Raw genomic sequence first — 26,538 nt, 5'->3', positions numbered from 1 at the left:
CATTCTCAGCTTATCAGGTTATTGGAGGCCAAGACTGAATACAAGCTCAGTATTTTTGAGCGAAACAGACCAGTCACTCTATCTCAACGTTGCTTTGCAGTGATGCAACGTCTACTTACCAAAAAATCAATATGCTGGCGCACAACCAATTGCATTGTTACAGGCTCACAGTCACAGCAGCGGCCCGCTGTTCTAGAAGCCCCCTAGCCTCTAACAAAAGATTATCGCTATTAATCGGCACACCCGAGACCGAGAGTCCACAGAACCATACGTCCAAAAGTCCAGAGTGAAGATTACTACCTTACATCATTTTATTACATACATGTATAACTATGGCCGCGCTCTTTACCTCCTATGAAAAACTTGCCTCCGGAGTCTTGATCAAACCAGAATTTGCATTCCTCAAGTGAAACTGGAACACCAGTTCTGACAGTATTGATACCATGCATTGATTCCTGACCAAATATAATGCGCCCATAAGCTGCACTTGACTGATCATTCTTTGGCAGCTACATTGGCGCCACATCCTAAATTCCTGATAGAGATGGCAACCACCAACGTGACATCTGAGATGTTTTCGATGGCAAGATAGCCAAACAACATTGGGTTAAACAGAGAATGAACATAACACGAGATACAGCAACAAATGGGTGATGCTGAGGGCCTCCTCTTTTCCCTTCTCTGTTGGTACCTGCTCAACAAAATTTCCATGTGGTCGAGTTACAAGGTCTACCCCCAAACACAAATGAGGGAGGCATTTCTACATCCTACGATTCTAGACTACCAATATACATACATGTATGGAAATTACCCAATGCCGCCATTAGTGCAAACCCATCCTCCAAGCTTGTCAGATCAATGTGACCTCACCAAGCCAGCAGCTTTGCTCCAGCCAACCATGATCAAGCTTGCAGCACATATGTGCACGGCTGAGCAACTCAACCTATATCCTTGGGCTCCTGCCAGAGGCAATCTTGTCTCCTCTTGGTATAGAAGGGCATCCCATCAAGAATAATTTGCTCATCTATGTTCATCCGATATCTGTGAAATCTGAAAGAGGTTCTAACTCTTCAATACCAGGAAGGAGACCAGAGTCACCCTGATCTGGGAAGAACTCGAGATCGTCGACCTCTTGCAAGAGATCCTCAGAGAAGTAGAATTCAGAATCGCTGATACCAAATTCAGATAGGGAGTCACTAATGTGGAAGTCAGCTGTACTTGGCAATAGTTGAGCAGGCATATGGAGAAAATTACTCATGACAGTTGGCCCTTCCTGATGCGATTCAGTAATCTTCTGGACTTTGGATTTGGTAGGTCTACCAGATTCCGATGCTGCTTTGTGCTTTCCTATGGACTTTGAACCAGATTTATGGCGGGTGGCATCATTTATGTGGAAAGCTGATGATGCCCAATGAGAACTATCACCATCATAACAAGCTTCTGATGCCATCCTGCAAAGAAAAATGAAAATGATGCATTAGCATTATTTTGTGTAGCAGAGGTGGGCTAAATATTAGGAAAAATCATGAAATTCAAAGAATCGCTGTTTTATCTAAACTAAGATAAGAATGACAATGGCCACCACCATTATAACAGCAAAATATGAAGACTTGCGTCAACACTGACCTGAGTCGGTTCTCAGCTTGTCTACAAGAAAGTCCAGACAATAACGATTGTTCCACTGGCTCTGGAGCCTGTTTGGATGGTTCTGGTTCCAGTATGGACACATTTATTACAGATGGGAAGTCTTCCTCATAAGCATGTTGATCTTTCAAGAAATCTAACTCTAATTCTAAATAATTCCGCCAGTATTCCTGATTTCTTGACGGTGGTGGAATCACCATTAGTGTAGACTTAGCCTGAGCATCTGCAAGGGCTTTCCTAACTAGATTGAAGCTTGGTCTAAAGTTTACCATGGGCCAGTTCTCACTTGATCCACCAGGCTTCTTCACAGGAGAAAACATATGTGATGCACTAGAGTAAGTATTTGTAAAACAGCAGGGATCACGGCGACATTTTGATCTCCAGACAGACGAAATTACAGCCATGAAGTGTTTCTGGAGAAGCAATTCATTGTTAGGAAGTTCACTGGTCACATTCACCAACATCTGAGCTTGATCCTGAAAAAAAGATATAATAATAATCAGATATTTGCCAACACAATAAGGGCTCCTTTGGATATACCCATTCCCCATGGGAATTGGAGGGGATTGAGGGGGAAATGCTGAAGGGGAATGATAGATCCAAAGGAGCCCTAAGTTTTATGTCAGCAGTAAATTGCAGATAAGTTTTAACATGGCACAAGCAAAGTCACATGTTCTTCCTGTTTAATTGGATTGAAGCTATGCTGGATTGGTAATTGGCCATAAAAACAATGTAACGCCGGGATAACACAGTTGTGGGTGCTTGGCAGTTACCCTTACTAGTATATCCTGTACCATTTTTTCTTACAAACTGGCCAGTCTAGTCTAGAAGCTAAAGATCAAGAAATTTTACTTACACTGACCCGGTTTCCCCTATAAACTGGGCCGATTCTCTTATTATTGATATAAGCTGGAATCAAAGGTTCCAGATCTTTACGAAAAAAAATTACTTAAACTGAAGGGTTCTATGAATAAAGTGTATTGTCTAAGGTATGTTTGCTTGCATGATCTCATAAGGGCACTCCCAACCAAGAAACTAGATGGTTTCTATCTTCATTAATTAGGGTGCCAACTAAGCAAAAAGAGGACGTGGCACTGCAATTAAAGAAGAGAGATGAGGAAATGGTTTCCTAGAGAAGAAACCATGTCTACGAGAGAACCAAGACACGAAGAGATGTGATTGGTAGGTAACGAAGAGAGAAGACATGTGATTGGACAAAATATTATTATCTAGAAACTATCCATTGAGAACATAGTTTCTACATATAGTGTCTACAGAAATTATTAAGTTTCTACATATAGTGTCTACAGAAATTATTAAGCATAGAAACTACCCGTGGTTTCTAGCATTGGGACTGCCCCAACTATTTTGAGAGATCATAATAAAGTCAATCCATTGTTTGAAAAACAACAATAATATAGTCAAAAGTCGATCTTTGTCAAAATTTGCGCACTACAAAGCTTCCATTTTGATAAGGTAGTCCAATAGGAAGACAAGATATCAACTCACCTCAGATACTCTAAGTATAGCCTTTCCAGTCCCAGAAGGAACCTTTTCACTGTTAGAATTATCTGTTGCTGATATTGCATGTTTGCAGAACAGTTCTCTGTATCTCTCACAGCAATGCACAGGATGATGATATCTTCCCCTATAGGACCCACCTGGCAAGGAATGAAGAAAATCACTTGCCAATTCCCAAAGAGGACCATACTCATGCACAGTTCCACAAAGAACTGCATCTTCCTCAGATGTCCATGAGTCTGAAGCACAATCTCGAGACCATATTCCCTTCCTTTTCAATCTCTCAGGCTTTATTACAATAACACGTTTTACTGGCATGCAGGGGATGGAAATTCTGCCATCACTTTTAGTTCTAGCCATTGATTTTGGATCTAAATCATTAAGGTCCTCCTTCAGCCTAGGTGACAAGGCTTCAGAAACAAAACTTGACTTAGTAGTTTTCTTAAACTTCTTTAAACTTCTGCTGTTACTATCTTCCTCAGTAGCAGACATAATCTTCTTACGCTTGTTAGAATAATGGTGTGGCGATTCATCACTTATAAGCTCAAGTGAGGGCGCATTGTCATCAATGCTCATTGTATCTACAGAGGTTTCCTCCAGTACGACTTCTGATTCAGATGACAAACGCACTCTTTTCAGGGACTTGAATTTGCCTGTCTTCTTTTTGTTCTTTTTTGACTTTCTGCGGTGACTGCTGTAGATGAATGCCAAAATGTATAGTCAATAGTATATCAAAGGGAAGCTATAGTCTAAGCAAAAAAAGTCAACAGCCACAAAAACATCCATTAGAAATAATGTGGACACATAGCATGCTAATACTGCCAATTGACACAAAAGTGAAGTGCAACTGAAACAAAAGAAAAGAAAAATTTACTACCACTGTTGTGTTTCAGGAAAATAAATTTCCATTCAGTACCTCATATTATCATTCTTCTCCTCCAACTCTTTTGCTGCTTCCTGGGCCTGTCTTTCCTGTTCTTCCAACAACTGCATGTATTATAATAAGTCAGACTAAAAGGCACTGTGTTTCAAGTGAGACACGTAAGAATACAAGTTAGCAAGTCAATAAACGACCTGCTTTTGAGCTAAAGCCTCAACATGTTGCCGATAGGCTGTTGTAGCAAAATCAACATCCCATGCTGCAATAAATAAAGATGATGTCAATATTACTAAAGCATAAAAAAAAAAGGATACCTACATTGAGGTGAAAACAAAGCTCCAGCTAAAATGCAGAAAATGCCAACACGACAAAGAACAGAATGTTCCAAAGTGGCAAAAAGGAAATTACTGCAGACATAAAATACTTGCATTCATAAGACAGTGGTTCTTGGTCTTCATCAATTTCTGCTTCCAAATCCTCTTTGAGTTTTTCAATACGATCAAGCTCCCATTCTTCCTCCTCAACATTTACTTGATGATTCACAGCAGCTTTGTCAATTACTGGATCCCAGAGTTCCATAAAGCGCATTGCATATCTATCAATTGGCCGGAGCTGGTTCTCAAAAGATGAACTTGCTTGGCCTGCTGCAGCTGCTGCAGCTGCCATCTGTTTCACATCAGCAAGCATGTCAGTATCTTCATCGCCTGCCAATGTAAGAGCCTTTTCATCGCTCAATCGCTTGGTAGACAAAGTAATGTGCTTCTCCTTCTCTACATCAGAAGAGTTGTATTTGTGTTCTTCATTAATGTGCTCATCAGGTTTTCCATCCTCCTCATTAACCAATTCATCCTCCTCTGGTCTGCCCGCAACCTCCTCACTGAATTCTTGATTGTCCACGGCTTCTTCCTCCTCCAGCTTCTTGAGAGCCATATAGTCAGCTTCATCTTCTGCCTGTCTGATAGCTGCTTCAACATCTGCATTTGACAGAGCCAGATCCACATCATTTGAAGCTCCCGCGGTTGTAGAGCAATTCTTCTCCTGATCTTCCGCATGGAGAGACGTGTGCCCGGAAAAGAACTCCATAGGATCAAGTTTCTTGAAGAATTCCGTATTGTAGCTACCACGTTGTATCACTAAATCATCAAGAGCTCGTTTCTGATTTGCTTTCTTGAGAATGTTCTCCTCTATAGTGCTTTCACTAATGAGTCTATATATGTGAACTTCACGAGTCTGACCAATCCTGTGGCATCTGTCCTGTGCTTGTTGGTCCATTGCAGGGTTCCAGTCACTGTCATAGAAGATGACAGTGTCTGCACCTACAAGGTTGACTCCCACACCACCACTACGAGTGGACAAAATGAAAAGGAAAAACTTTGGGTTTGTGTTGAACCTCTGCATCAGAGTCTGCCTCTCTTCTGGGGGAGTAGAACCATCTAAACGTAAATATGTATACCCATATAAATTTATGAACTCTTCCAAGACGTCAAGCATCTTAGTCATCTGAGTAAATATCAAGGCCCTGTGCCCTTCTGACTTCAAACGCCTTAACAGAATTGCAAGTTCCTGCAACTTCCCACAATCAAACTGGATCAAACGCCTATCAGGAAAGTAGACTTGACGACGAACAATAGCAGACCTTATAGGAGACAGAGTGGGAGAAAACTTGTTCATGCATTTTTCTCTATATTCCGGATCAATAAAAACAGGAGACTTTCCTTTGCTGCACCAGCAAACAGGTGGAGGAGCTCGAGCAGCAGGAATTGCGAATGTAAATGATTCAACAATATCAAGCATTTTCTGAAAGCGTTCCACAGATGGAAGAACAAGATCTGCAAGGCTTGATGAATAGTCCATGTGGCACAAAGGGTTGTTCCTCTTATCAAGAATATCTGATACAGGATGATTTACAGTCAAAACATGTCTCGTGTTTGTGCCATAGACAGGCCTCTTTTGGCATCTAACCCTATTCCACCATGCAATGGAAGCTGCCCTTTCTCTGGATTCCTTTATTCTCTCCTCCTGTAGGGCTTTCTGAATATCTTCAAAAATGTTTGTCAAATTACTTCCCTCATGATCCTTATTAGAGCAAAAAATATCCAAGTCACAATTCCTGGAGGTGATACTTGAAGGAAAGGCAGAGATGACCTCGTCAGCTTCCCAGGAACTCATGCTAAATTCATTTTGAGTAAACACAAAATTCATATCAGACAGGTCCACCTGAGAAAATGGACTCTTATCAAGGAGCATGCAGACTGAATAGCTGAGCTGCATGTTAATCCCAGCCATATCAAATGAGCTTATTATTGGGCGACCTTCAAAAAGATCTGGATGGTTACAGACCTTTCTAAGTTGCATAATGATGCTTATCATGCCAAAATAATTCCCACTTGCCAGTGTTGCTTGTGTCTCTGAGCTAGCGATAAAATCTTCATACAAGTTCCTTTGCCTTCTAGAAAGTCGGCAATATATGACATGCTCATGCTTCCTTGGTAACTGTTTCTCAACATCCCTTTTCAGTCGGCGCAGTATAAATGGACGAAGGACATTGTGCAATCGATCTATAACTTCTTTGTTTACTTTATCTTGGCCTTCCACCATCCCAGAAATTGGATTGCAGAACCAATCCTTGAACTCTTGATGAGACTGAAATACATGAGGCATCAGAAAATGCATGAGGGACCAAAGTTCCATAAGGTCATTTTGCAGTGGAGTTCCAGTCAGAAGAATACGTCTCTTTGAATTAAAGTTGAGCAAAGTCTGCCAACGCTGTGATTTCCAGTTCTTTATCAGATGAGCCTCATCAAGAATAAGATACTTCCACTTTTTTCGCTTAAACACTTTAGAGTCCTGAATGACAAGCCTATATGTTGTGATGCAAACATGGAAGTAATTTGGTTTCATCCAGCCCTGACGTTTCTGCTTTCTCTCCTTTGCACTTCCGAAATAAGTCAGTATTTTAAAAGCAGGACACCACTTAAGAAATTCAGTCTCCCAATTTAGCATAACACTAGTCGGCACGACAATAAGATGAGGACCCCATATCCCCTTCTCACACGCAAGGTGTGCAAGCAAGGAGATAGTCATGATTGTCTTGCCTAAACCCATTTCGTCTGCTAGAATTCCATTAAGCCTCTTCTCATACATAGCAACCAACCAATCCAGCCCTATATGCTGGTATTCACGAAGAGAATGCTTAAGAAGGAATGGGAATTTCGTGCGCACTTTTGTAGTCAAGAAGGTGTTGCCAGTTGGTTGTGCTAATCTTGCAGCAGCTGCAGCATCAGCAATTACATCATCACTCTTATCTCCATGGACTGCCTTAACATCAGTGAGATTATTCTCTTCCACAAAATTTTGTTGAGCACAAGGCTCTGATGCAATTTCTGATTGTAGAGCCTCCTGCTCAGTTTCCACCACATCGATTTCTGATTGTAGAGCCTTGTGCTCAGTTTCCAGCACATCCCTGGATTGGTGATCCACACATATATCACTTTTCGCTTCCAAAATGTTCACAGATTGATCATCCAAAGACATGTCAGTATTGACCTCTTCAACAAAATGGGGTGAATTCTCCAACTCCGCTGTTTCATGATCTGCACAGCCATCCTAAATATAAAAAAAGGTATTACAAATGGACCACAGTAATTTGTTTGAAGAAAGCAATGGAAAATCTAACTATACCTTTCGGTACCTCGCGAGAAGTTCTTCTAGTGGTATCTCACTCTCCTTCTGCAGTAACTTAATCTACAATGGAAAGGACATATGATCACCAAAAAATAGTTAGCAGAACCCTTTTGGAACATATGTAATTGTGAAACCAAAAGCTAGAAAAATTGGGAGGGTATTTGCAATTAATGTATAAAAATACTCCTAGTCCGACTCCAACCTCTGAAGCCTTTAATGAAAACAAGAATTTGGCTACATAAAATTCTAAATGGAGGAATGCTGACCACCAGGGCCCTCTGCATAGACCAGTATAATGTCACATTTTGGTTTTTAGACATGGTTCTATTGGATAATAATATATAATATTTATATAATCCTACTGATTTAAATATGCACCACATTGTTAGTCGTGTGGTCTTTCATTCAATTTGCTAGTATCTGTTCAGCAATCAAATAATAAACCCTAGAATTCGGGTTTAACGTTAAAATGCCAGTTTGCTGTGTGTGTGCGCGCGCGTACGAGAGAGAGAGAGAGAGAGAGTTTGCTAAGTTTCAGAAAACAAAATACTGTTAGCCCCCAATAATTGCAGAAATATAAGGGTATTTTCCTAAACAGTCAGCCAAATGGATGCATCGCTAATATGCTCATTGAGTCACTTCCTCGTGCACAAGATATAATCAGACCCCTTATCAAAACTTAAGGGCTGTGCTTTTAATTGGGATTCACACAGAAACAAACTTGTGTTACTAAAGGAATCTTTGTATGTTCTAAACTAACATAAAAAGACTCTGGAACCAAAGGTGGTGGCAGATAGCCCAAACAATCTATTTAATTAACTTAGTTTCTTGACATTCCCAGAATTAATGTCCAGAACCAAAATAAATGAAGCGAACTTCAGAAAAAGAAATCGATAGCCTTGCATAGTTACACATGATAACAATGCTATTGAGTCAGTTTTCAAGACCGGCTAAGTTTACGCTCCGTGCAATAAAAATTGAACTAGAGCACTTCAGCATGACAATGCTAACAATTCAATGATGTTATGGATTGATGGCAGCAACCACCTCTTCCAGATGATCAGGATCTTCTTTCTTTGCCAATTCTTCCTCTTCAGACAAAGTTGCTTCGTCATCCTATCAGAGATGATCATATATTATGTATCACGAGACAGCAGGACTCAGTATACATGACAACTTTACTAGATGGCTATAGTTTTCCCGATTTTTCTTCAAGTATAACTCCAATCCAGGTAGTATGGCGTAATGGAAAAACTAGGGAACAAGAAAGCAATGAGGAAACAAGATGAAAAAGGCAATGCTACCTTTACTTCTTCAGCAGCAATGTAATCTTCGTCCTCCTGAAAAAATAATATCGCAGTTACATTAACCACACAATCATAAAATAGCAAGATAGGAGTCCTAGAAAGCAGTTTTTTTTTTGCCACCATTCATCTAGTTGAGCTTAAAAAACAGACCATTTGATCTTTACTTGGCATGAAGAAACCAAAGCTGAATATCCCCAACCTCCGGTGCAATAGTGGAAACTAACATGTGTTAGGTTTGGAGACAACCTATGATGGGATGGTCCTGTTCTCAACCCCCCCCCTCCTTTTTTTTGGGGGGGGTGGGGGGAGGGGGGGGGGGGGGGGGGGGGGGGATGGGGGATCCCACTAGCCTGTTTGGTTACCAGGATGTGACAATCCCAGTTTTGCGTTTGGTAGAAAGGATGAGGATGGATGGTGATTCCCTTCCCGTCAACCACCATTAGCGACACAGGTGTCGGCCACTGAGAAGCAGATATGGCCATGCCAGTGCCAGGAAGGTGCAGGACACCTCCCGCGCAAGGAAAGGTGGAGCACACAGCAGCAGGAAGGTGCAGGGCACCCCTTGTCTTGAGTTTGCCCAGGCCACACTTGTTTTAAGCACGGAGACACAGACATTGGAGGACAGAAGGCGGTGCAGGGCTTGATTTGCGATGGCTGCAGCCAAGGATAGCGCCATGAGCCTAACTGCGAAGAGGGCCGCGACAGGAAGGTACAGGGCACCGCGCCGGTGACACTCACGATGTTGATTGTAGCTAAATTTACTGGGATTTAAGCTTAAAATGTCCACATTAAGTAATCCAGAATGTATTGCATTTCTTTCTCTGCTCTTCCTCTACTTCTTAAAGGTTGTTAATGGAGGTTTAATTTTGAAAAGATAAACTTTCATGTGATAGGGGTATTGTTTTCTTAATTCAATAGCTAACTGGTCTACAAAGGAAGTTTAGTTGGGCAGATACTATCAAGTGAAGGGGCAGTCCACGAATAGCTAGTGTTAAAATTCTTCATGACCCATGACCACCGCAAACTCCCATTTCCCACACATAAGGATTGTTTCTAGAGACATCACCCTCAGGCAGCGATAGGAAAGAAAAAAAAATATAAGTATATAACAGTGGGATAAAGGATAAAGAAAATCATAAACAACATAGATGACTAGAACATGCCTGATCATTGATAGAAGAAATATTTCCGTTACTTTTACCCTGAAAAGTTAAGAAAATTTGGCGGTACAATCAGATAATGCTCTACGCCCAGGGTTTCATCCAAAGAATGAATAAAGATAAAAGAATAAAGCCAACACATGGAGCACAAATAAGATACAGAAAGCAAGCATACATGACTTTTCTTCACAAACTCAGCATAAGATTGATCATCATCCACTTCCTCAGAAGAATTGCCATCGTCACTTGAAGAGTGAGCAGGTTCATGATCACAGCCATTAGCCTGGTTCGAAGAATCTGAGAAAAAGGCAAGATCCACATCAATCATAAGAAATGACATCAAAGAGTCTGATCAACTTCCTAATACTCTACACAATCTCACCTACAATCAAATTCTTCGAACCTAAGCTACTTAACATGTCATTGCTGTCTGGACTGCTTTCCCTGCTAACTGAGACATATTGAACTAATCAAATTATCAATTGAGTGTCAAGCAGTGCATAGCATTGTCCCCTCTATGTATGGAAGTGGGTAAGAGAGAATTGTTGTTGGAGATCACCTTTGGTTTTGGTATACATCTTGAGAATAGCATCCAGTGGTAGGTCAGCTTCTGCCTCTAAAGCAGCTAGTTCTTCATTCCGCTCAGCTTCGGTGATATGAGCTTCATCCTCATCGATTGTGTGCTCATCATCTTCCTGCAGCATTCACACATACAAGTACGATTCATGTGAACAACGGTTTCAAAAAAGACAACAAACATTCCATTCTAATACTTTTATGCAGCCTACTACAAAATTGACTAGAGTTAACAGTATGTCCAAACAATCTATCACCAACTTTTGCTGGTCTGAACAATAATTGATAAATGAAAATATATTTGATGCCATGTAACAGTACAATATTAAGTATATACTATATATAGTGAAACAAAACAGAGGAAAAAACATATGGATGGTAATAGCCTCAAAGAAAAGGATCCTTCTCAAATTAACAAAGACAATAATGTGCCCTGATACATAGAATTCCTTACATTTACTTTCTGAGTAACAAAAGAAAAACTGAATTAGGTAACTGAAATGGCTTACTGGCTCTTCATCCAAGGAGCTCTCATAATCATCATCGACTTCCATATTATCTGCAAATAGAAATTGTTTAAACCAAGAGAACGAAAATAAGGTCTTGACACATGCAAAATACATCACTATGCTACAAACCAAGATCATCAGGAATGGCTGCATTTATGTTCTCTTCTGCTACTTCTTCTTGATGGGATGGTTGGTTTATCTGCGAAGTCCCGTTTTCTAGGTTTTGGGAATAGGGCATGTCCACAAGGTTTTCCGCCAACATTGTCGAATACCTGGAGAAAATTGTACCAAAGAATAGAAGGTCAATATACAGCTAGGAACAAAATTAAAGATGCTACAGGTCAAATGAACCATAATGAGACTGACATACCTTTCAGTCTGACCTAAAAGGAAATCAAGTTGCTTATCAAGTGCCTTCTTCTTTCTCTCCTCAACCTCCAGTTGATGCTTATAAACAACCTGCTTTCCCTCAAATCAAAGAAAAAAATATAGCTCAGTTTTCTTCCAAAGACGAATATCCTAAAGTACTGTCACAGTTAGCCACGACGTTAGAAAACAAAAATGAACTTGCCAGCTTTTCTATTTTAATCCAGAACTTCTTCACATCCTTTGAAATATTAAGGGCAACTTTTCGCATTCTATGTTCTTCCTCCTGCAAAGAAAAATCATCATATACTACAATAATTCTCTTAATTCATTATTTACATAATTCGACTTTTGGGTTATTATTGGAGCACCATATCTTCATTCAAAGGCATTACAGAAATTAACCATAGCTAACATTTCATAGATAAGCAGCTTGCTGCAGTACCCCTTCCTTCAGCTACTGTTCAATTACGAAAGGAAACCAGCAGCAGCAGCATGGTGGCTGCCAGAGTAGCAGCAGCGAGCAGAGCCGAGATATATGACAGAACAGTGTCTACAAGTCATCCAATTAATCATGATTAATCGGCCTAATTGGTCCCTTTAAGTCAACTAGGGACAGCGAGGCGACTAGCTTGACTAGAAACTTGACTAGGTTTCCAGTCATCCGACTAGGAGGAGGATGGGGCTGGATGCTGTGACTGCCTGTCCTTTCACGGGCCTGCTCAACTGGGCTTAGAGGTGTGGGCTACGGGCTGCCAGTTTGGCCTCTTCAGGTTAGCATAAGTGTGCCCAAACTCCAGCAAAACGCAGAGAACAGAGGCGCGCCGGAATTCTTTATCCCACGCCGCCGCAACTCCTCCCGTACATGATTCCTCTCTTCCCCTGCGCTATTCCTCGTCTCCCGCGCGCCATTCCTCCTCCCCCATGCTATTCCTCATCTCCCACGCACCGCTCCTCCTCTTGTGGAGCCATTAAGCCGCCAACGCACTCTCAAGCCACCGCCCCTCTTCGTGATGTACTCCTCCCCAGATGGTGTCTCCATCCTGAGGTGCTTGTACAGCTGTTGTGTAAATGTGCAGATGTGGAACGGCGGCATGCAGTGGTGGAAGTGATCATGCATGACCTTGAATGTTGTCTTGATGCTTGCTTTATTGTGTATACTATATAGTATGTATAGTATGTATATGTCCTGAAATATATAGGACAAATAAGATGACTAGTCTCGACTAACCGGTCTGGTCCACAACTAATCATGACTAGTCGCCTTGTCAGTCCCATTGCAACTGGGTTCGACTATACAATTTGTAAACATTGCGTCACAAGAGTCAAACCTTCTGTTTTCTCTCGCCCTTTGTTGCTTGGTCAACTATGCTCTTATTTGCTCTTTGAGCAATCTTTTTGGCCATGGACAACTTCCATTTTCTCTCGGAATCAAACTCCTGCAGCATACACAAATTTAAGCTTGCAAAAAGAAAAAAAATACAAATTGACGATAAATTTAAGCGGGGGTTTCTCAATGAGAAGGATTGCAATTTGCCAATTATAATATAATATAGTAAGCAACCTTTGCCAGCCACACCATCTCAGCAAGGACATGGTCCCAGTGAACTTTTGGCCGTCGAGGCTCCCTTGGAGCTTCAAGAGCCTGCGCAAAGAATAACAGTTTTCCCTTTATTTTCCTCTCAAACTACGGAGCATGACACCAAAAAAATGGCAGTATGAAGGTACAAATATGCCAAGTAAACTAGCCCAGAAGATGAAGAGAAATACACAGTGGATGGATTCATGCAATATCAAATCTGTGAGCTAACCTTTTGACGCCTAGCTCTTGTCTCATGGTCTAGCTTTGACCGGGGACCTTTTGATGCCATCTTTCCAATCACTCGCACAGAGCTATCTCATATCTTAGAGCATGTGCAGCAAACTGGGACTGGTATACCAACAGTGCAGCAACTGTTAGTGATTAGTACCTTCAGAAATCAGAAGTGTAGCAATATGTAGCGAGTAGCAAGGAAAAAGAGCTAATGTAGCAATTTCAGTTTCTGTAAATCCCCCTAGTTCTTTGTAGTCTGCTTGTACATAAAAATACTTTTACATTTGTAAAATTTGATCATGCTGGAGGGTTTTAGCCCCATAGCTTTGGGTCAAATAAAAAAAATCAATGAACCAGGAAAATATGCGCCCAATGTGTTGAAGAGCAGATGGTGCAATATGCCTTCAGGTGCAATGAGCCAATGAAAAAATTAATGTTGAAAGCAGGTATCCAACATTCCAACCCATAGTAACATATACTGAATGAGCTATTCTGAAACCCCTGGAGGTAACTACATCCTCTGATTCCAAATATAGGCCATTTAGACTTGAGCACAAGGATTAAGTAGTATATCAAATGGCCTTAGGGCCCTTCACTTAATATGCACATTTAGAAAGATGACTCATTCATTTGTGTGAGTGGTAGCATTTATTAAGCAGGGGCAAGAATGGACAAAAGGGGTAAACAAAGTGTAGAAGTTCTAAAACGACCTAAAAATAAAAATGCTAAAATGACCTACATTTGGAATCAGAGTATTAAAAAGCATGACAAAAAATTGGCTTTACACACTCCCCATTCCTTCATTTGCGATGAATTTTTTTCAATAATGAACCAACACAGAGGAATTCTAATGCAGATCAGCAGAAGTAAAGCATAGGACACTTTTGGTGGCGATGCCAGAAATAACTATGGTGCTGTTTGGTTAGTGCACTGCCAACGTAAACGTCAATGGGAATGGATAACGCTGCAACCTGGAAAAAAGTAATCATTTGCTCTGATTGTTTAGTTCACGTGAGGTGATAGCTGCCAGCAATGTGATCCGTTTGCGGTGGGTCCTGGGTGGTAAGCACAGTGTATATCACAGGATCGAGTCCCGCCGTGAGACGACTACAGCATATATCTTAACCAAACAGATATGAACGTTAGTGAATACCACTGTGAATCGTTTCCGGTGCAAAATAGTCCAACCAAACTGCACCTATATTCTAAGAAATCCCACAGCTACGCATAACGTATCACAGTAACATTTCCTCTAGTTGTTCTTAAAGAGTAAAATTCATTCCGCAGCTATCTAGTGAAAAACTTTAAGTTGCATTATTTTATCAAGCTGCCTCAAAGTTTGGTTAGAGAACTAACACAGGCAACTACATGAATGGAATCAATGAGTATCCCAATAATACTTGACTTCAGGGCATATCTGGTGAAATTCCCACTCTAGCAGAACTAGTCAAATGTACTGACATTATGTTCGCCTAAAATCATGCAGGGTAGCCACATTGGCATTGTTCAAACTCCAAATCCCTACAGCAATGCACCACAGCATAAAAGGCTCATTAATCACACACAAGGGGGCCCCGAACATAACAAACTCCGATCCCCATAGATGCAAACACAGCTGGAATGGCTAGAACCCCAAGGTAGAGCAGTGGAGATAAACAGCCGCAAGCAGGAGCTCCAGTCACAGCCAGCAGCTGACATCAGATGTGGTGTGGAGGTTCACTTGCACAAAGGGTTGGAAAATAAAGCAAATCACCTATACATACAGTCTGGATGGGCTGGGAAGAAAAACAAAAAAAATGGATTTCAAGGATCGTTATAAGGAAGGGGAAGTGACTAACTAACTATTGCAAAACAAAATGAGCAATCCGTCCAAGCAAGGTAGGGTCCTATAGCCCAAACAAGAAGCATCTCAAGTCCCGATGGATCGGATCTCCACTCCACGCCATGGCGTCCAGCAGTGGCGGTCCCAGAAATGGAGCTAAGTATGGCAGTCTAAGAGTCCAGCTAGGTTGAAATTAAAGCATTAAACTATGTCTCAGTCGAAGTACCAACCTGCAGGTGCCGCGGCGGGATCTGGCAGCCGCTATACCGGATGCAGCACGCACTGCCGCAGTGGCGGGCGCCTTCCGGCGGCGCTGCCGCGTGTGGGGACGTGCAGACGGCTTCGGTTCGGCGGTGGTCGGCGCCGAACTCGCGTTGGGGGCGCACACAACCCACTGGGCACAGGTGGCCGTGCAGCCCTGGACGGGATGCAAAGGCGGCGGCGCGTGGTTGCACCGGCGCCGGCGGCCGGAGGAGGAGGGGACACACCAGCGGCCGGAGCGCGGGAGCAAGGAGGCTAGGGTTTAGGCCTTTAGGATGAATGGGGAACGGGGAGGAGGAGGCGAGTCGCGACTGCGAGCATCGAAGCTACGCGACGGGCGGACGGGCGTCGGGGCTTCGGGAGACAGAAGAGTCGCAGGACCCGCATCGGGAGGATGGGAGATTGGGCTGAGGACCAGGGCGGATGGGCCGGGCATTACCTGGGGCTAATGGATCGGACTGGTGCATCAGACCCAGTTCTGGGACTAGCTCAGGCCCGCCTGGTATCCGCCCTGTTCGTTTGGGCTCGTTTGGCTGATAAGTCATGGCTGAAAGTACTATTGACTAATTTGGTGTGAGAGAAAAATATTGTTCATTGGCTAAAAAATTACGGCTTATAAGTCAAACAAGTCCAAATGAACAGGGCGATCGTAGAAAAAAAATGCTCGAGACGACGGACAAGAAGAGGGCTAGAGAGCGTGGCATGCAAGGCGAGTCCTGAGCTAGTCCCAGAACTGGGTCTGATGCACCAGTCCGATCCATTAGCCCCAGGTAATGCCCGGCCCATCCGCCCTGGTCCTCAGCCCAATCTCCCATCCTCCCGATGCGGGTCCTGCGACTCTTCTGTCTCCCGAAGCCCCGACGCCCGTCCGCCCGTCGCGTAGCTTCGATGCTCGCAGTCGCGACTCGCCTCCTCCTCCCCGTTATTTATTTATATATATATATATATATATATATATATATATATATATATATATATATACTCGCCTTGCATCTCATATTCCGTCTCACGAAGTGGCATTCAGGATTTTTTCTGATTTTTGAAGAAAAGAGGGAGGTGAGGGAGAAAGAGATGGTTGCTTCGCGAAACAATCGCCTCATGGCTAAAATTTATGACTATGAGACAACTTATTATACCATTGTATGAGTTGTTATTGTTATATAACTTACAATTTTACTTTTATTTATATGCATAAATTAATAAAATGTGAGTTGCTATGAGATAACTTAAAAGACAATCTTTGTATATATATTGTCTATATATATTATCTAGTAAGTCGTCTTAAAATCATGTGGTACTACATGAGACCGTCTATGAGACAACACCAATGTACTTACCCTAAAAGGGCTCGAGGGGCATCAAGTTGCGTTGAGCTCTCGTATTGCGATGGGCAGTGGTGAGATGGTGGTGGTGACAACTAATCCTTGTTTAACACAGCACGTAAGATATACATCTATAATCTAATTTCTGAATGTTGCAACTTCTCTAAATTATGTTGCAAACATATATTGACATGAAACAAAATGTTTATCGATTGAAACATGTGTTGTTTTAAATCATACTTTTACAATAGATACCCTGCTCATATGAAACATGTGTTCTATTTCTTCTGAAACACAAACTAAAATGAATTGCCACACTGGAGAAAATGTTGTTGCACCGTAATGCTCCTATATTTTTACACAAAACATGCGTCATGTCAGTTTGCGACACTCTAAACACGGGAGGGTACAATTGATGGGAGCAATACCGCTATGAGACATCGCATTGCTGTAACCATCTGCTGACGTTTTCACAAGTTTGTTGTTGCATTCAAATATTCTCCGAGTACAAAGGGGAACCACATTATTTGAAAAATGAAATACTACTATGATGTTGATTATACCTTCACTTTGTTGACATGTTGATGGTCGGATTGATCACTAGAGACCACCAACAAACTCTCCAAATTTCCCCTTTGCTTGTCCCGAGTAAAAACGAAGACTTAGGAACAGTGGATCAGAAGTTACTACAATGTTAACCCCTCAAAGTACTTGCGTACAAATCAAGAGTCTATCTTTCGAATTGAATAAGTTGGCATTTAAATACCCATCCATATTAACTTAGTCATTATGGGGCTTATAGCTTTCACCTTGTCATGAGCGGTTGAAAGACAATGGCTAGATAGAGTGCTTGTTCTCCCATCCTTTGCTTGGTATGATCTTTCAGAGTTTTTTTATAAATTTTGTAAATAAAAAAGCTTAAGTTACTCAAATAGTACTCTCAAATCTCCTAATAGTGTATGTATCCTCACCAAAGGCCATAGCCTCTTATTCACAAAAAAAAAGCCATAGCCTCAACATTCTATTTCTAAATAATTATTGGAGTTCGTGGGCACAAGATGATCGTAAGGCATACTTGAATTGTGTCGTATTGCTAAGTCAAACACTTGGATCCATGGATAAACAAATCATACACTTAGATCAAGATGTGCAAGTGTGTAGAGCATAGTGGAAGAGATACAAGGAAGCAAGGCGGTGCTGTTACAAAAGCATGCACATATGACATAGGCAACAACAAATGCTCATAGCGTTGGCAAGAGCATAGCTAGGACTCTAAGCTAAAGTTCACTAGGGTCTCATGGATGTTTGATGTTTTTGAAAGCATGTGATGATCAGACAACAAAGAAATAGGAACAGGTGAAACAGATGAACCACTATGAAGGAATTATCTACAAGCTGAACAACCGAAGCATCAGAGACTTGATTAGTACACGGCTGTGTCTAATGCGCAACAAATAAATCGTGCGGCTCAACAGAGAAGGAGTCTACAATGATGCTAGCCACGGAGAAGATAGAGGTCTCTCCCTGACTTAGGCCATCTTTGCACATAGAATTGGTCTCTCAAGGATGCAAATGGCCAACAAAAAAAGGTTATCCCAAGGCACAATTATTATAGCAATGGAAGACAGTAACTCAAGGAGGACCAAGTCCAAGAAAGTGAATAAAGTAAGGGAGACCGTGGCACAAGGGTTGCTCGTGAAGGCACATAGTGGATAAATGCATCAATATTTTTACGAACGTGGTAAGTTTGACTTGGATGTAGGCTCGGGACACTGTGCAGCTACGGGTACTGCTTAAGCCTAGCTCTTCAGGCTGGGCATTCAGTTGGATCCAACAGTTAGGTTCGATTTTAATAAAATTCGGATTCAACAAATGGTGGAACCAATCGGTTGCAGAAAGAAATAGAAACCAATGATTTCGACCTTAGTTACAACGGTTCGATGTTCGGTTTCAACCGAAGTGTCTCCTGCTCGCCATGGCGCCATGTTTCTCCATCTTGCCACTTCCCCTGCTGCTCATTGTTCAAACTCCATGTTACCCGGTAGAGCTCGCACGCATGACTCTGCAGCTGCACCGCCCACACCCACCGTGCCCTCGCTCGCCGCGTTGCTGCTCAGTCCGTGGCCTCCGCTCGCTGCTCAGTGGTGCCGCCCCCACTCGGTGGTCTACCCACTACTACGTCGCCCCCACTCAGAGCCGGAGGGGATAAGGTTGAGAGAGAGAGTGAGTGAGTGGGGTGCTTTGGGCCTTTAGGCTTGTCAATTGAGAATAGGTGTATGCGTGTTCAATGTCTTCGGCTCCTCGGTTTGGTTGGTGCATAAAACCAAAGTCGAAGCCAATAGCCGAAGTTATCAAATGTCAAAACTGAAATTGAAACTAAAACTAAAAAAATTGACATTTCGGTTCGGTTCAACTCGGTTTGGTTCGGTTTTCAGTTGACGGTTTAAAAGTGCCCACCCTGACTAGCTCTAAGCACCGTGGCACGCAAGGAACAACACGCTCAGATGAGCAAACAGTGAGAGAGAGGAACTTGAGAAGCGATGCACGGCCTTAATTTGCCCACATGGCAATAACATCAATATATGAACAAACAGTAATCATGCATGCAGGAGGTTGAAGATGAAGGCCACGATATACTAAGCCGAGTGAGCTTAAACGGAACAAATGATTTTAGCATGGGAAGGAATATAAGTGAAATAGATAGGGCAAAATAGCCAATGTTTTAGCCCATGAGGTTTTTTTCCTTTTCTAAAGAGTACGAAGCCAAGGAGGTGTGCAATGTGCATTCAAAACGGTGATCAGTAAGTATGTAACACTTTTGACTTTATGGAAACACTACTAAGAGTTTTGGAAACTTTCATCTTAACAAAATTTCACTGTAAGCTTGCATATGAACAAAATATGTCATGCATGATTTAAAAAAACTTAGCGAGATGTTGAAATGCTTTGGAAGTATAATCAAGCAAAAATTAATTTTGTAATTACCTTACTTAGGCCCCTAATATTTTGAGGATGTTACATGCTTGCAGGTGTAAACGCCGGGCAGCAAAGTCCGGTGCTATGGATAGAGCAGTGGGCGCATGTGAGACCCCACTAAATGGGCCAAGTTGGGCCAGTTTGGTGGGCTGGGTCGAATGGACGAGACTATAGCGACAGGGTGATACGAGCTACTGTAGCATCACAGAATACTGTAGCTACGGGAATTTAGTTTGCACGAAGTGAGGCCGAAAGCGTGAGAGAGTTAATTAGCAGGTGTGGGCCATTCAATGTGTAGAGTGGATCTTGCCGTCTTCCCGAGCTGGGGCGTTACAAATGGTATTCAGAGCAAACTCTCGAGGTTTTACGGACGTATGGCTCGGGAGCTTGGACATGTTATGCATGTTCTGCAAGAGCATGACACTTGGCCCGGGGAGCTAGGAATATGGACGTGGCCAAGAGAGTCGATCCTGAACATTTACGGGAATTTAGTCCCACATCAGAAGCAGAGGAGGTGCCGAACCAACTTAAAAGTCTGAGCCTGGGATAGAATAAACTCCGGTTCGAATCTTTTGCACGAAGCGAGGACGAAAGCGTAAGAGAGTTAATTAGCAAACGTGATCCATTCAATGTGTAGAGTGGATCTTAGTCGTCTTCCCGGGCTGAGGCGTTACAGTGCAGCTGGGAGGAGGCTAGCTACGGTGAAGATGGAAGGGAGGCGGTGGGTGACTACAGAAAAGAAAGGGACGAGACAAGGAGAAAGCAAAGCTCGAGAGCCGTACCCAAATGCGTGGAGGCGAATGTATGAGGTGGGGTAAATGAGGTGGTTTGTGCTTTTTTATGGTCTAAGGGTGCGTTTGGTTGGGCTTTTGGCTTTAGCTTTTAGCCCAAAAAACTAAAAGCCCAACCAAAGGAGCTGCTTTTTCAGAAGCAGCTGCTTTTTCGTAGTACATTTTTGAAAGCTGGTTTGACCCTGCTTTTGGCTTTTGGCTTTCTGCTTTTCGAAATTGGTGGCATAAAAAGCTTTTTCATAGTTGTTTCAAGAGAGATAAAGATAGAAGGTATATTTTATACTTGTTTAACCAAACAGCTTTCAGCTTTTCTATAGCTCGCAGCCCACAGCAGCTTTCCCACAGCTCACAACCCACAGCAGCTTTTTTCCACAGCCACAGCTCAACCAAACACACCCTAACTTTAGGTCTACAGTCTCATGCTTCTTCCTTTATTTAGAGTAATATACATATTTATATAGAACGTCCGTAAATCACCTAGGTGTGCCTAGACAATAGGTCCACCTAGGTACCGCTTAACGCCTTTTCCGTCCTCGGACTAAACACAAAGGTCCTGTTCGCTTATCTTATAATCCGTACTTTTCAGATTGTTTTTTCAGCCGAAACAATATTTTTCTCTCACAACAAATCAGCCGGAACAGTGTTTTTACTTATTTTTTCAGCGAAGCAAACGGAGCCACAATATAGAAAAATTCAGAGTCGGGACGGGGTGCGCCAAAACTGGACTAGTAGTCCGGTATGGACGACAGTGCACCCCCATAACTAAAATATTCTCCTTTTCAATTATACTTCTATCGTTGGTTGCAGTGGGTTTCAAAAAGATGTTTTATGATTGTTGGATTTAATTTGTCTTGGTCTAACTTTAAATCAAATAAATTCCAGGACTCATAATAAATACTAATACAATGGAGATTGACTCAACAGTTAAATAGATAACTATTGTGCGTACTTGTTGGGAGTTTAAGAAAGATGGAAGGCAAGATCTATCCTTGCACGCGCGTCGCGATGTGAACGGGCTCGGGCGCTAAGCTATGACACAAGTGGTGTGGTGGCAATAAAGGCTTTGCAGTTTCAAATTCAAAGTGAGAAAATTGAGAGTAATTGACGGACAAATGAGGGAGTGAGAACAGAAGAAGGGGGAGTGAGAACAAGAGAAAGAATTATCTGCACTTTTATATGATACTATAATATATAATATTAAGGGCATGTTTGATGTCATGAGCTAATTACTGGCTAGTTAATTTTATTTAGCTTAAATTTGCTTTAGTACATCCAAAAAGAAGAACTAATAGGTGGGCTAATTTTTTTAGCCAGTCTTAAATTAGTTGTTAGCCAACTAGTTAGTCAACCGCAGCTGATTTTTAGAACAATTTTTAGCTCTAATATTGAATTTTGCATGAGCAAACTAATGTAGACCGCGCATCGACAGAAAGAACAGTCTTGGTCAGCAACAGTCGTGGTCTGTTGTTACATTGGCCAAAAAAACGCGAGCATGACGCAGCAGCATGTAGTATGTAGCTAGCTGACTGTCTCTACTAGGAGATCCAAATCTAAAATGGGTAGTAAGAGATTTAAAATTAGCCTTCAACAGAGTACATATACGGAAGATCTATTTTGGGTTGTCTGAGAGACACAACTAAAATATGGGTATTCTCTCTCCTGAAAACCCATTTGCAGAAAAGATTCTCTTTTGGGTCTCGTTGTTGGAGAAAATACCGAATAGGTATTGAACCTTTTGCCTGTAGCGCTATCCAAAGTACGAATGAGTCTTGTATTTTAGATGGTGTTGTTGGAGCCTGAGTGCTTATTCTTTAGTCATACCATCACCGTGCCCGCGCCCATGTGCTATCGTCATCAATGGAAGAACTCCGTCAACCAATGGCCCTCGAGATTTGCAGCCTGCCAGCCTCCACCTCAAGAAGACAAGAACGACATACGTACGACGCCCGGCGGCCGGCCGGTGATGGTCATGCGTAAGCCGGCGGGGATACCTGACCGGCCGCTCCCTCCTCCTCGTCGTCGCTGCTCCTCCCGTCCACCTTGCCGCTCCCGTAGCGGCTCGCGCACACGAGGTACACCGCGAAGTCCGCGACGGCCAGCACGGCGAGCAGGAAGTAGAACTTGTCGAGGTGGCCCTCGTTGAGGTCAGCCGGGATCCACCCGGACCGCCCTTGCGTCGTGGTGAGCCTGGTCACCGCGCTCACGATGACGTCACTGAAGTAGTTGCCGAGCGACATGGACATCATGCAGAGCGCGCTCCCGAAGCTTTTGAGCCCGTCGGGCATCTGGCCGTTGAAGAACTCGAGCTGCCCGACGTACATCATCACCTCCGACACGCCGATCAGCGCGTACTGCGGCACCTGCCACATGATATGCAGGTCGCTGCTCATCGCCGCGGCGGCCCTGGCCTTCCGGAAGTGCTCGACCGTCCCGGCCGTGGCCATGGCCAGGGCACCCACGACCAGGCCGAGGCCCATCCTCTGCAGCTCGGTGGGGCCAGCCGGGCGGCCGGTGAGCCGCGCCAGGAACGGGCAGATGGCGCGGCCGTACAAGAAAATCGTGGTGGCGACGGTGAGGATGTCGAAGGCCGACATGCTGGAGGGCGGGACGGAGAAGCCGGAGAACGGGGTGGTGCGGCGCATTGCGGCGCCCTGCACGACAAACAGCGAGGCCATCTGGGTGAAGACGACGGAGTAGAGGATGGTGCAGAGCCAGATGGGGAGGAGCCTCAGGATGGTCTTGACCTCCTCCACCTGCGGCACCGTGCACAGCTTCCAGGGGTCGCGCGCGCCGAGCTTCGAGTCCGTGTCCGCGTGCGCCGCGCGGTCCAAGAAACTGCATGGCAGGCGGTTCGAGTCAGATTGCATTGGTGCGTGCGTGCACGGCGGCCGAGATCAGTTCGTTCGTCGTGCATAGTACCTGCACCTGCACGTACCTGAACCCTTGCGTGTGCAGAAGCTTCCTGCCACCGGCGGCATCCGCCTTCTCGTCGCCCTCGTACAGGCAAACCACTCCGGTCGACGCGCCCGCCTTCCAGTTCCTGCACGCGGCGATGGCGACCTGGCAAATCCTCCCGATCGGGTTCCCTCCGGGCTGGAAACAGCGGTACCGGAGCGTCCCGCTGAGGAAAAGCAGGAGCGCGGTGGCGGCGGCGGCTGCGGAGGCCCAGAAGCCGAGCTCCCAGCTGCCCTTGTCCTCGAGGTAGCTGAGGAATGTGTTGGAGAAGAGCGAGCCGAGGTTGAGGGCGAGGTAGAAGTAGCTGAAGAAGGAGACCTTGTAGTGCGCCTCGGCGGGGTCGTCCTCGTCGAACTGGTCGGCGCCCAGGGTGGCGATGTTGGGCTGGTACCCGCCGTTGCCGAAGGCGATCATGTACAGCGCGATGTAGAAGATCCCCAGCTCCTCGCCGGAGTGCGGGCCGCAGGGCGCGTGCTCCATCCCGCACCCGTCCGGCCTGATTAGGTAGAGGTGCGACGACACCGACAGCAGCGCGAGGCCCTGCAGCAAGCAAGCGTGACAGCCACTAGTCAGCCGGCCGTGTAATCTTTGATCGATGTACGTGTGGAGTACGTGGTAGTACACAACAATGATGTATCTGGTCCATGCATGGATCCGCATTCCCGCCACAAACTCATGAACCGTCCACTTCAGCTGTCCATGCGGACGAACGAAATGCCTTTGTATTGTAGGTACATAATACAAAGAACATGTGTGTTTGCTAGCACGTATACATCACAGGAACCAATGATTCCTGCAGCAAAAGCTTAGGTAGGCAGGGACAAAAGTAGAAACAGGGGACCGCCGGTATGGTATATAGAGCCGTAAGTCGTCGCTGGCAACGTGAAAACTCTTTCCGACACACGCTGATCGGTAGATTGGTGGCAGATCGATGGAGAACTCTTTCTGACACACGAAAATCGGTAGATTTGGCAGGTCGATGAATGAATATAGAGGCCTCATGAATATATATATATATCTAGGTGTAGACGTGTGCGACTTACGAGCACAAAGATGGCCTGGAAGATGGCGCAGGTCTTGTAGCGTCCCCAGTAGGAGTCGCTGAGGAAGGCGCCGATGAGGGAGAACATGTACACGGTGCCCGTCCACTTGCTGACGTTGTTGGCGGCGTCGCCATTGCTCTGCCCCAGCACCCGCGTCAGGAACAGCACCAGGTTCACGTTCACGCCGAAGAAGGCCAGCGTCGCTAGGCCCTGGTTCACTGCAATACCATATACAAATTAAACCCACCACCGTCAGCGCGTAGATTTCCACTACTAATCTTCTTCCTCTTCTTCTTTTCTTTCAAACCAATCGATTTCCACTAGTCATCAACAAACCTTTTCACGACGTGTCAAGTAAGGCCGGGTCTGAGGCTAATCGACAGACGTCAGCGTACACACATAGTACCGGCAAAAAGGTGATCGACAAGCACCCACAAACAGTACGGGGAAACTCGGCTTTCGGCACTTCCCCATTGAAAGCAATGCAGAACCGGCCGGACAGCCAAAGCACATCGATTCATCGCTTTAGGGCCTCTTTGGCACGGCTTATGCCGGCTTCGGTTTCATCTATTTTGCGCAAATCGAGACACTGTAGCGTGAAACCGTTTTGTAAGCCGGGGTTAAAATGAACTAGAAGCCGGAAAAAACCAGTTTTTTTTTTGCTTCATCGGCTTTGGCTTCACTAGTGAAACCGTTTTGGATGAGCCGTGCCAAAGGGGGCTTTAGTTTCAGTACCAAGCTATTGAGAGTACTAGCTTATGGCAGCCACACATTATCACTAGTCACTGCTAGCTACAGACAGTATAGATAGATTGCTAGCTAGCTAGCTAAAATGTGGCGCTAGTAATGCGTCCAAGCAGCCTTCCCGTGACCAGGAACCCCCCAGTTCCGGGCGTTGCATGGCCGATGTCACCTCGGCATGCAGAATCACGCATAAACAAAAGGACCGGGTGTCTACCGCCACTTCGAGGAGCAGCACTTCAGAGTGACTCGCGCATTCATGACGTTTCAAAGAGGCCCACGACGTAAAAAATCTCTTCTTTAATTTCCTTCCGGTAGGTTGATTTTGTGTGGTAGGAGATTAATTAACTGCAGAAAGGTTGAACAGCAGAATAATACCAAGGATTAGAGCACCGGCAAGCCATCCTCCCGATTTCCCCTTGACCGCCGGCCGGCCCTTGAAATCGACGGAGCCGTCGAGCGTGTACTCACAGCACTTGTCCTGCTTCGGCGTCGGCGCGCTCACCTCCCCTCCTTCCCCGACGATCGCCCTCATCTTCATGTCGCCGTCGTTTGCAGACTGCGGCCATCGATCGAGCTAGATACTGTTAGTTGACAGTGTCACTCTACTACAAGCTCCTATAAATGCTCCACTTCCACATGCATCAATAAAACCTGGCTATTCTGACAATTCCAGGAAAACACAAACAGCTGAGAAACTGCTTGTAGCATGTGTGCTGATGAGAAGGAGATGATGCATGAATCAACACACAAGAACGACGATGGAGAAATTAATAACAGAGTATATACGCACTAACCATTTCTTCCCTCCTCACCAGCTACTCGATCGATAGATGGCCTCTACTGACGTATGTACGCAACGCGACAAGCCGAGGCAGCTAGCTGCTCGTGTGATCGAGGAGGCCAGGCGAGAGGAAGGGGATGATGGCAATGGTGGTGGAACGAGGGAGGGGGGGTTGGTGCGATTTATAGAGCTCAGAAAGGGGCCGAGCAGTATAGTGTGGCTTACAGCTGATGTGCAGAACAAAAGGGTGGGGGCGGGTGTGCACGTCTTGCTCACGTGATGTCACTCGTGCAGGTATCTTAGGTAGATGCATCACAAGGCCAGGCATCGCCATCAACGGTGACCGTCGCCCATCTCTTTCCCGTACTATTAATTTTCACCGT

At 44.3% G+C, this 26,538-nt stretch overlaps 2 protein-coding genes across 15 annotated transcripts; both read right to left on the bottom strand.

The window, feature by feature from the left end:
• Positions 1-362: 362 nt before the first annotated feature.
• Positions 363-15,890, bottom strand: LOC136467496 (protein PHOTOPERIOD-INDEPENDENT EARLY FLOWERING 1-like). Of its 11 annotated transcripts, none has more exons than XR_010761593.1 (22): positions 15,513-15,890; positions 13,459-13,577; positions 13,212-13,292; positions 12,979-13,086; positions 11,853-11,933; positions 11,652-11,740; positions 11,411-11,553; positions 11,282-11,331; positions 10,756-10,891; positions 10,579-10,662; positions 10,372-10,493; positions 10,200-10,238; positions 9,034-9,069; positions 8,777-8,845; positions 7,727-7,789; positions 4,474-7,651; positions 4,240-4,304; positions 4,082-4,152; positions 3,154-3,859; positions 1,627-2,120; positions 797-1,451; positions 363-691 (listed from the first exon to the last, which is right to left on the bottom strand). XR_010761593.1 is itself a non-coding variant. In XM_066466224.1 (22 exons), exons 2-22 carry the CDS (start codon positions 13,516-13,518, stop codon positions 1,031-1,033), a joined length of 6,000 nt encoding a protein of 1,999 aa, XP_066322321.1. In that variant the 5' UTR covers positions 13,519-13,577; positions 15,513-15,890; the 3' UTR covers positions 363-1,030. The 11 variants fall into 11 exon arrangements, 9 of the variants coding, with proteins under 9 accessions (XP_066322321.1, XP_066322315.1, XP_066322314.1 ...); XR_010761594.1 differs by having other exon boundaries at positions 812-1,451; XM_066466224.1 differs by having other exon boundaries at positions 363-1,451; positions 4,474-7,508; positions 7,592-7,638.
• A 5,185-nt stretch (positions 15,891-21,075) lies between these two features.
• On the bottom strand, positions 21,076-26,302 carry LOC136467495 (protein NRT1/ PTR FAMILY 7.2-like). Of its 4 annotated transcripts, none has more exons than XM_066466216.1 (5): positions 26,169-26,301; positions 25,750-26,087; positions 24,631-24,848; positions 23,568-24,127; positions 21,076-23,467 (listed from the first exon to the last, which is right to left on the bottom strand). In XM_066466216.1, exons 2-5 carry the CDS (start codon positions 25,910-25,912, stop codon positions 22,600-22,602), a joined length of 1,809 nt encoding a protein of 602 aa, XP_066322313.1. In that variant the 5' UTR covers positions 25,913-26,087; positions 26,169-26,301; the 3' UTR covers positions 21,076-22,599. The 4 variants fall into 4 exon arrangements, with proteins under 4 accessions (XP_066322313.1, XP_066322311.1, XP_066322312.1 ...); XM_066466214.1 differs by having other exon boundaries at positions 21,077-23,467; positions 25,750-26,034; positions 26,169-26,302; XM_066466215.1 differs by having other exon boundaries at positions 21,077-23,467; positions 25,750-26,029; positions 26,169-26,302.
• Between the last annotated feature and the right edge of the window lie 236 nt (positions 26,303-26,538).

Source organism: Miscanthus floridulus, chromosome 7 (assembly GCF_019320115.1).
Source record: "Miscanthus floridulus cultivar M001 chromosome 7, ASM1932011v1, whole genome shotgun sequence".
NCBI lineage: Eukaryota > Viridiplantae > Streptophyta > Magnoliopsida > Poales > Poaceae > Miscanthus > Miscanthus floridulus.
Note: the sequence above shows the minus strand (reverse complement) of the source record. Positions and strands in the feature narration are given on the sequence as shown.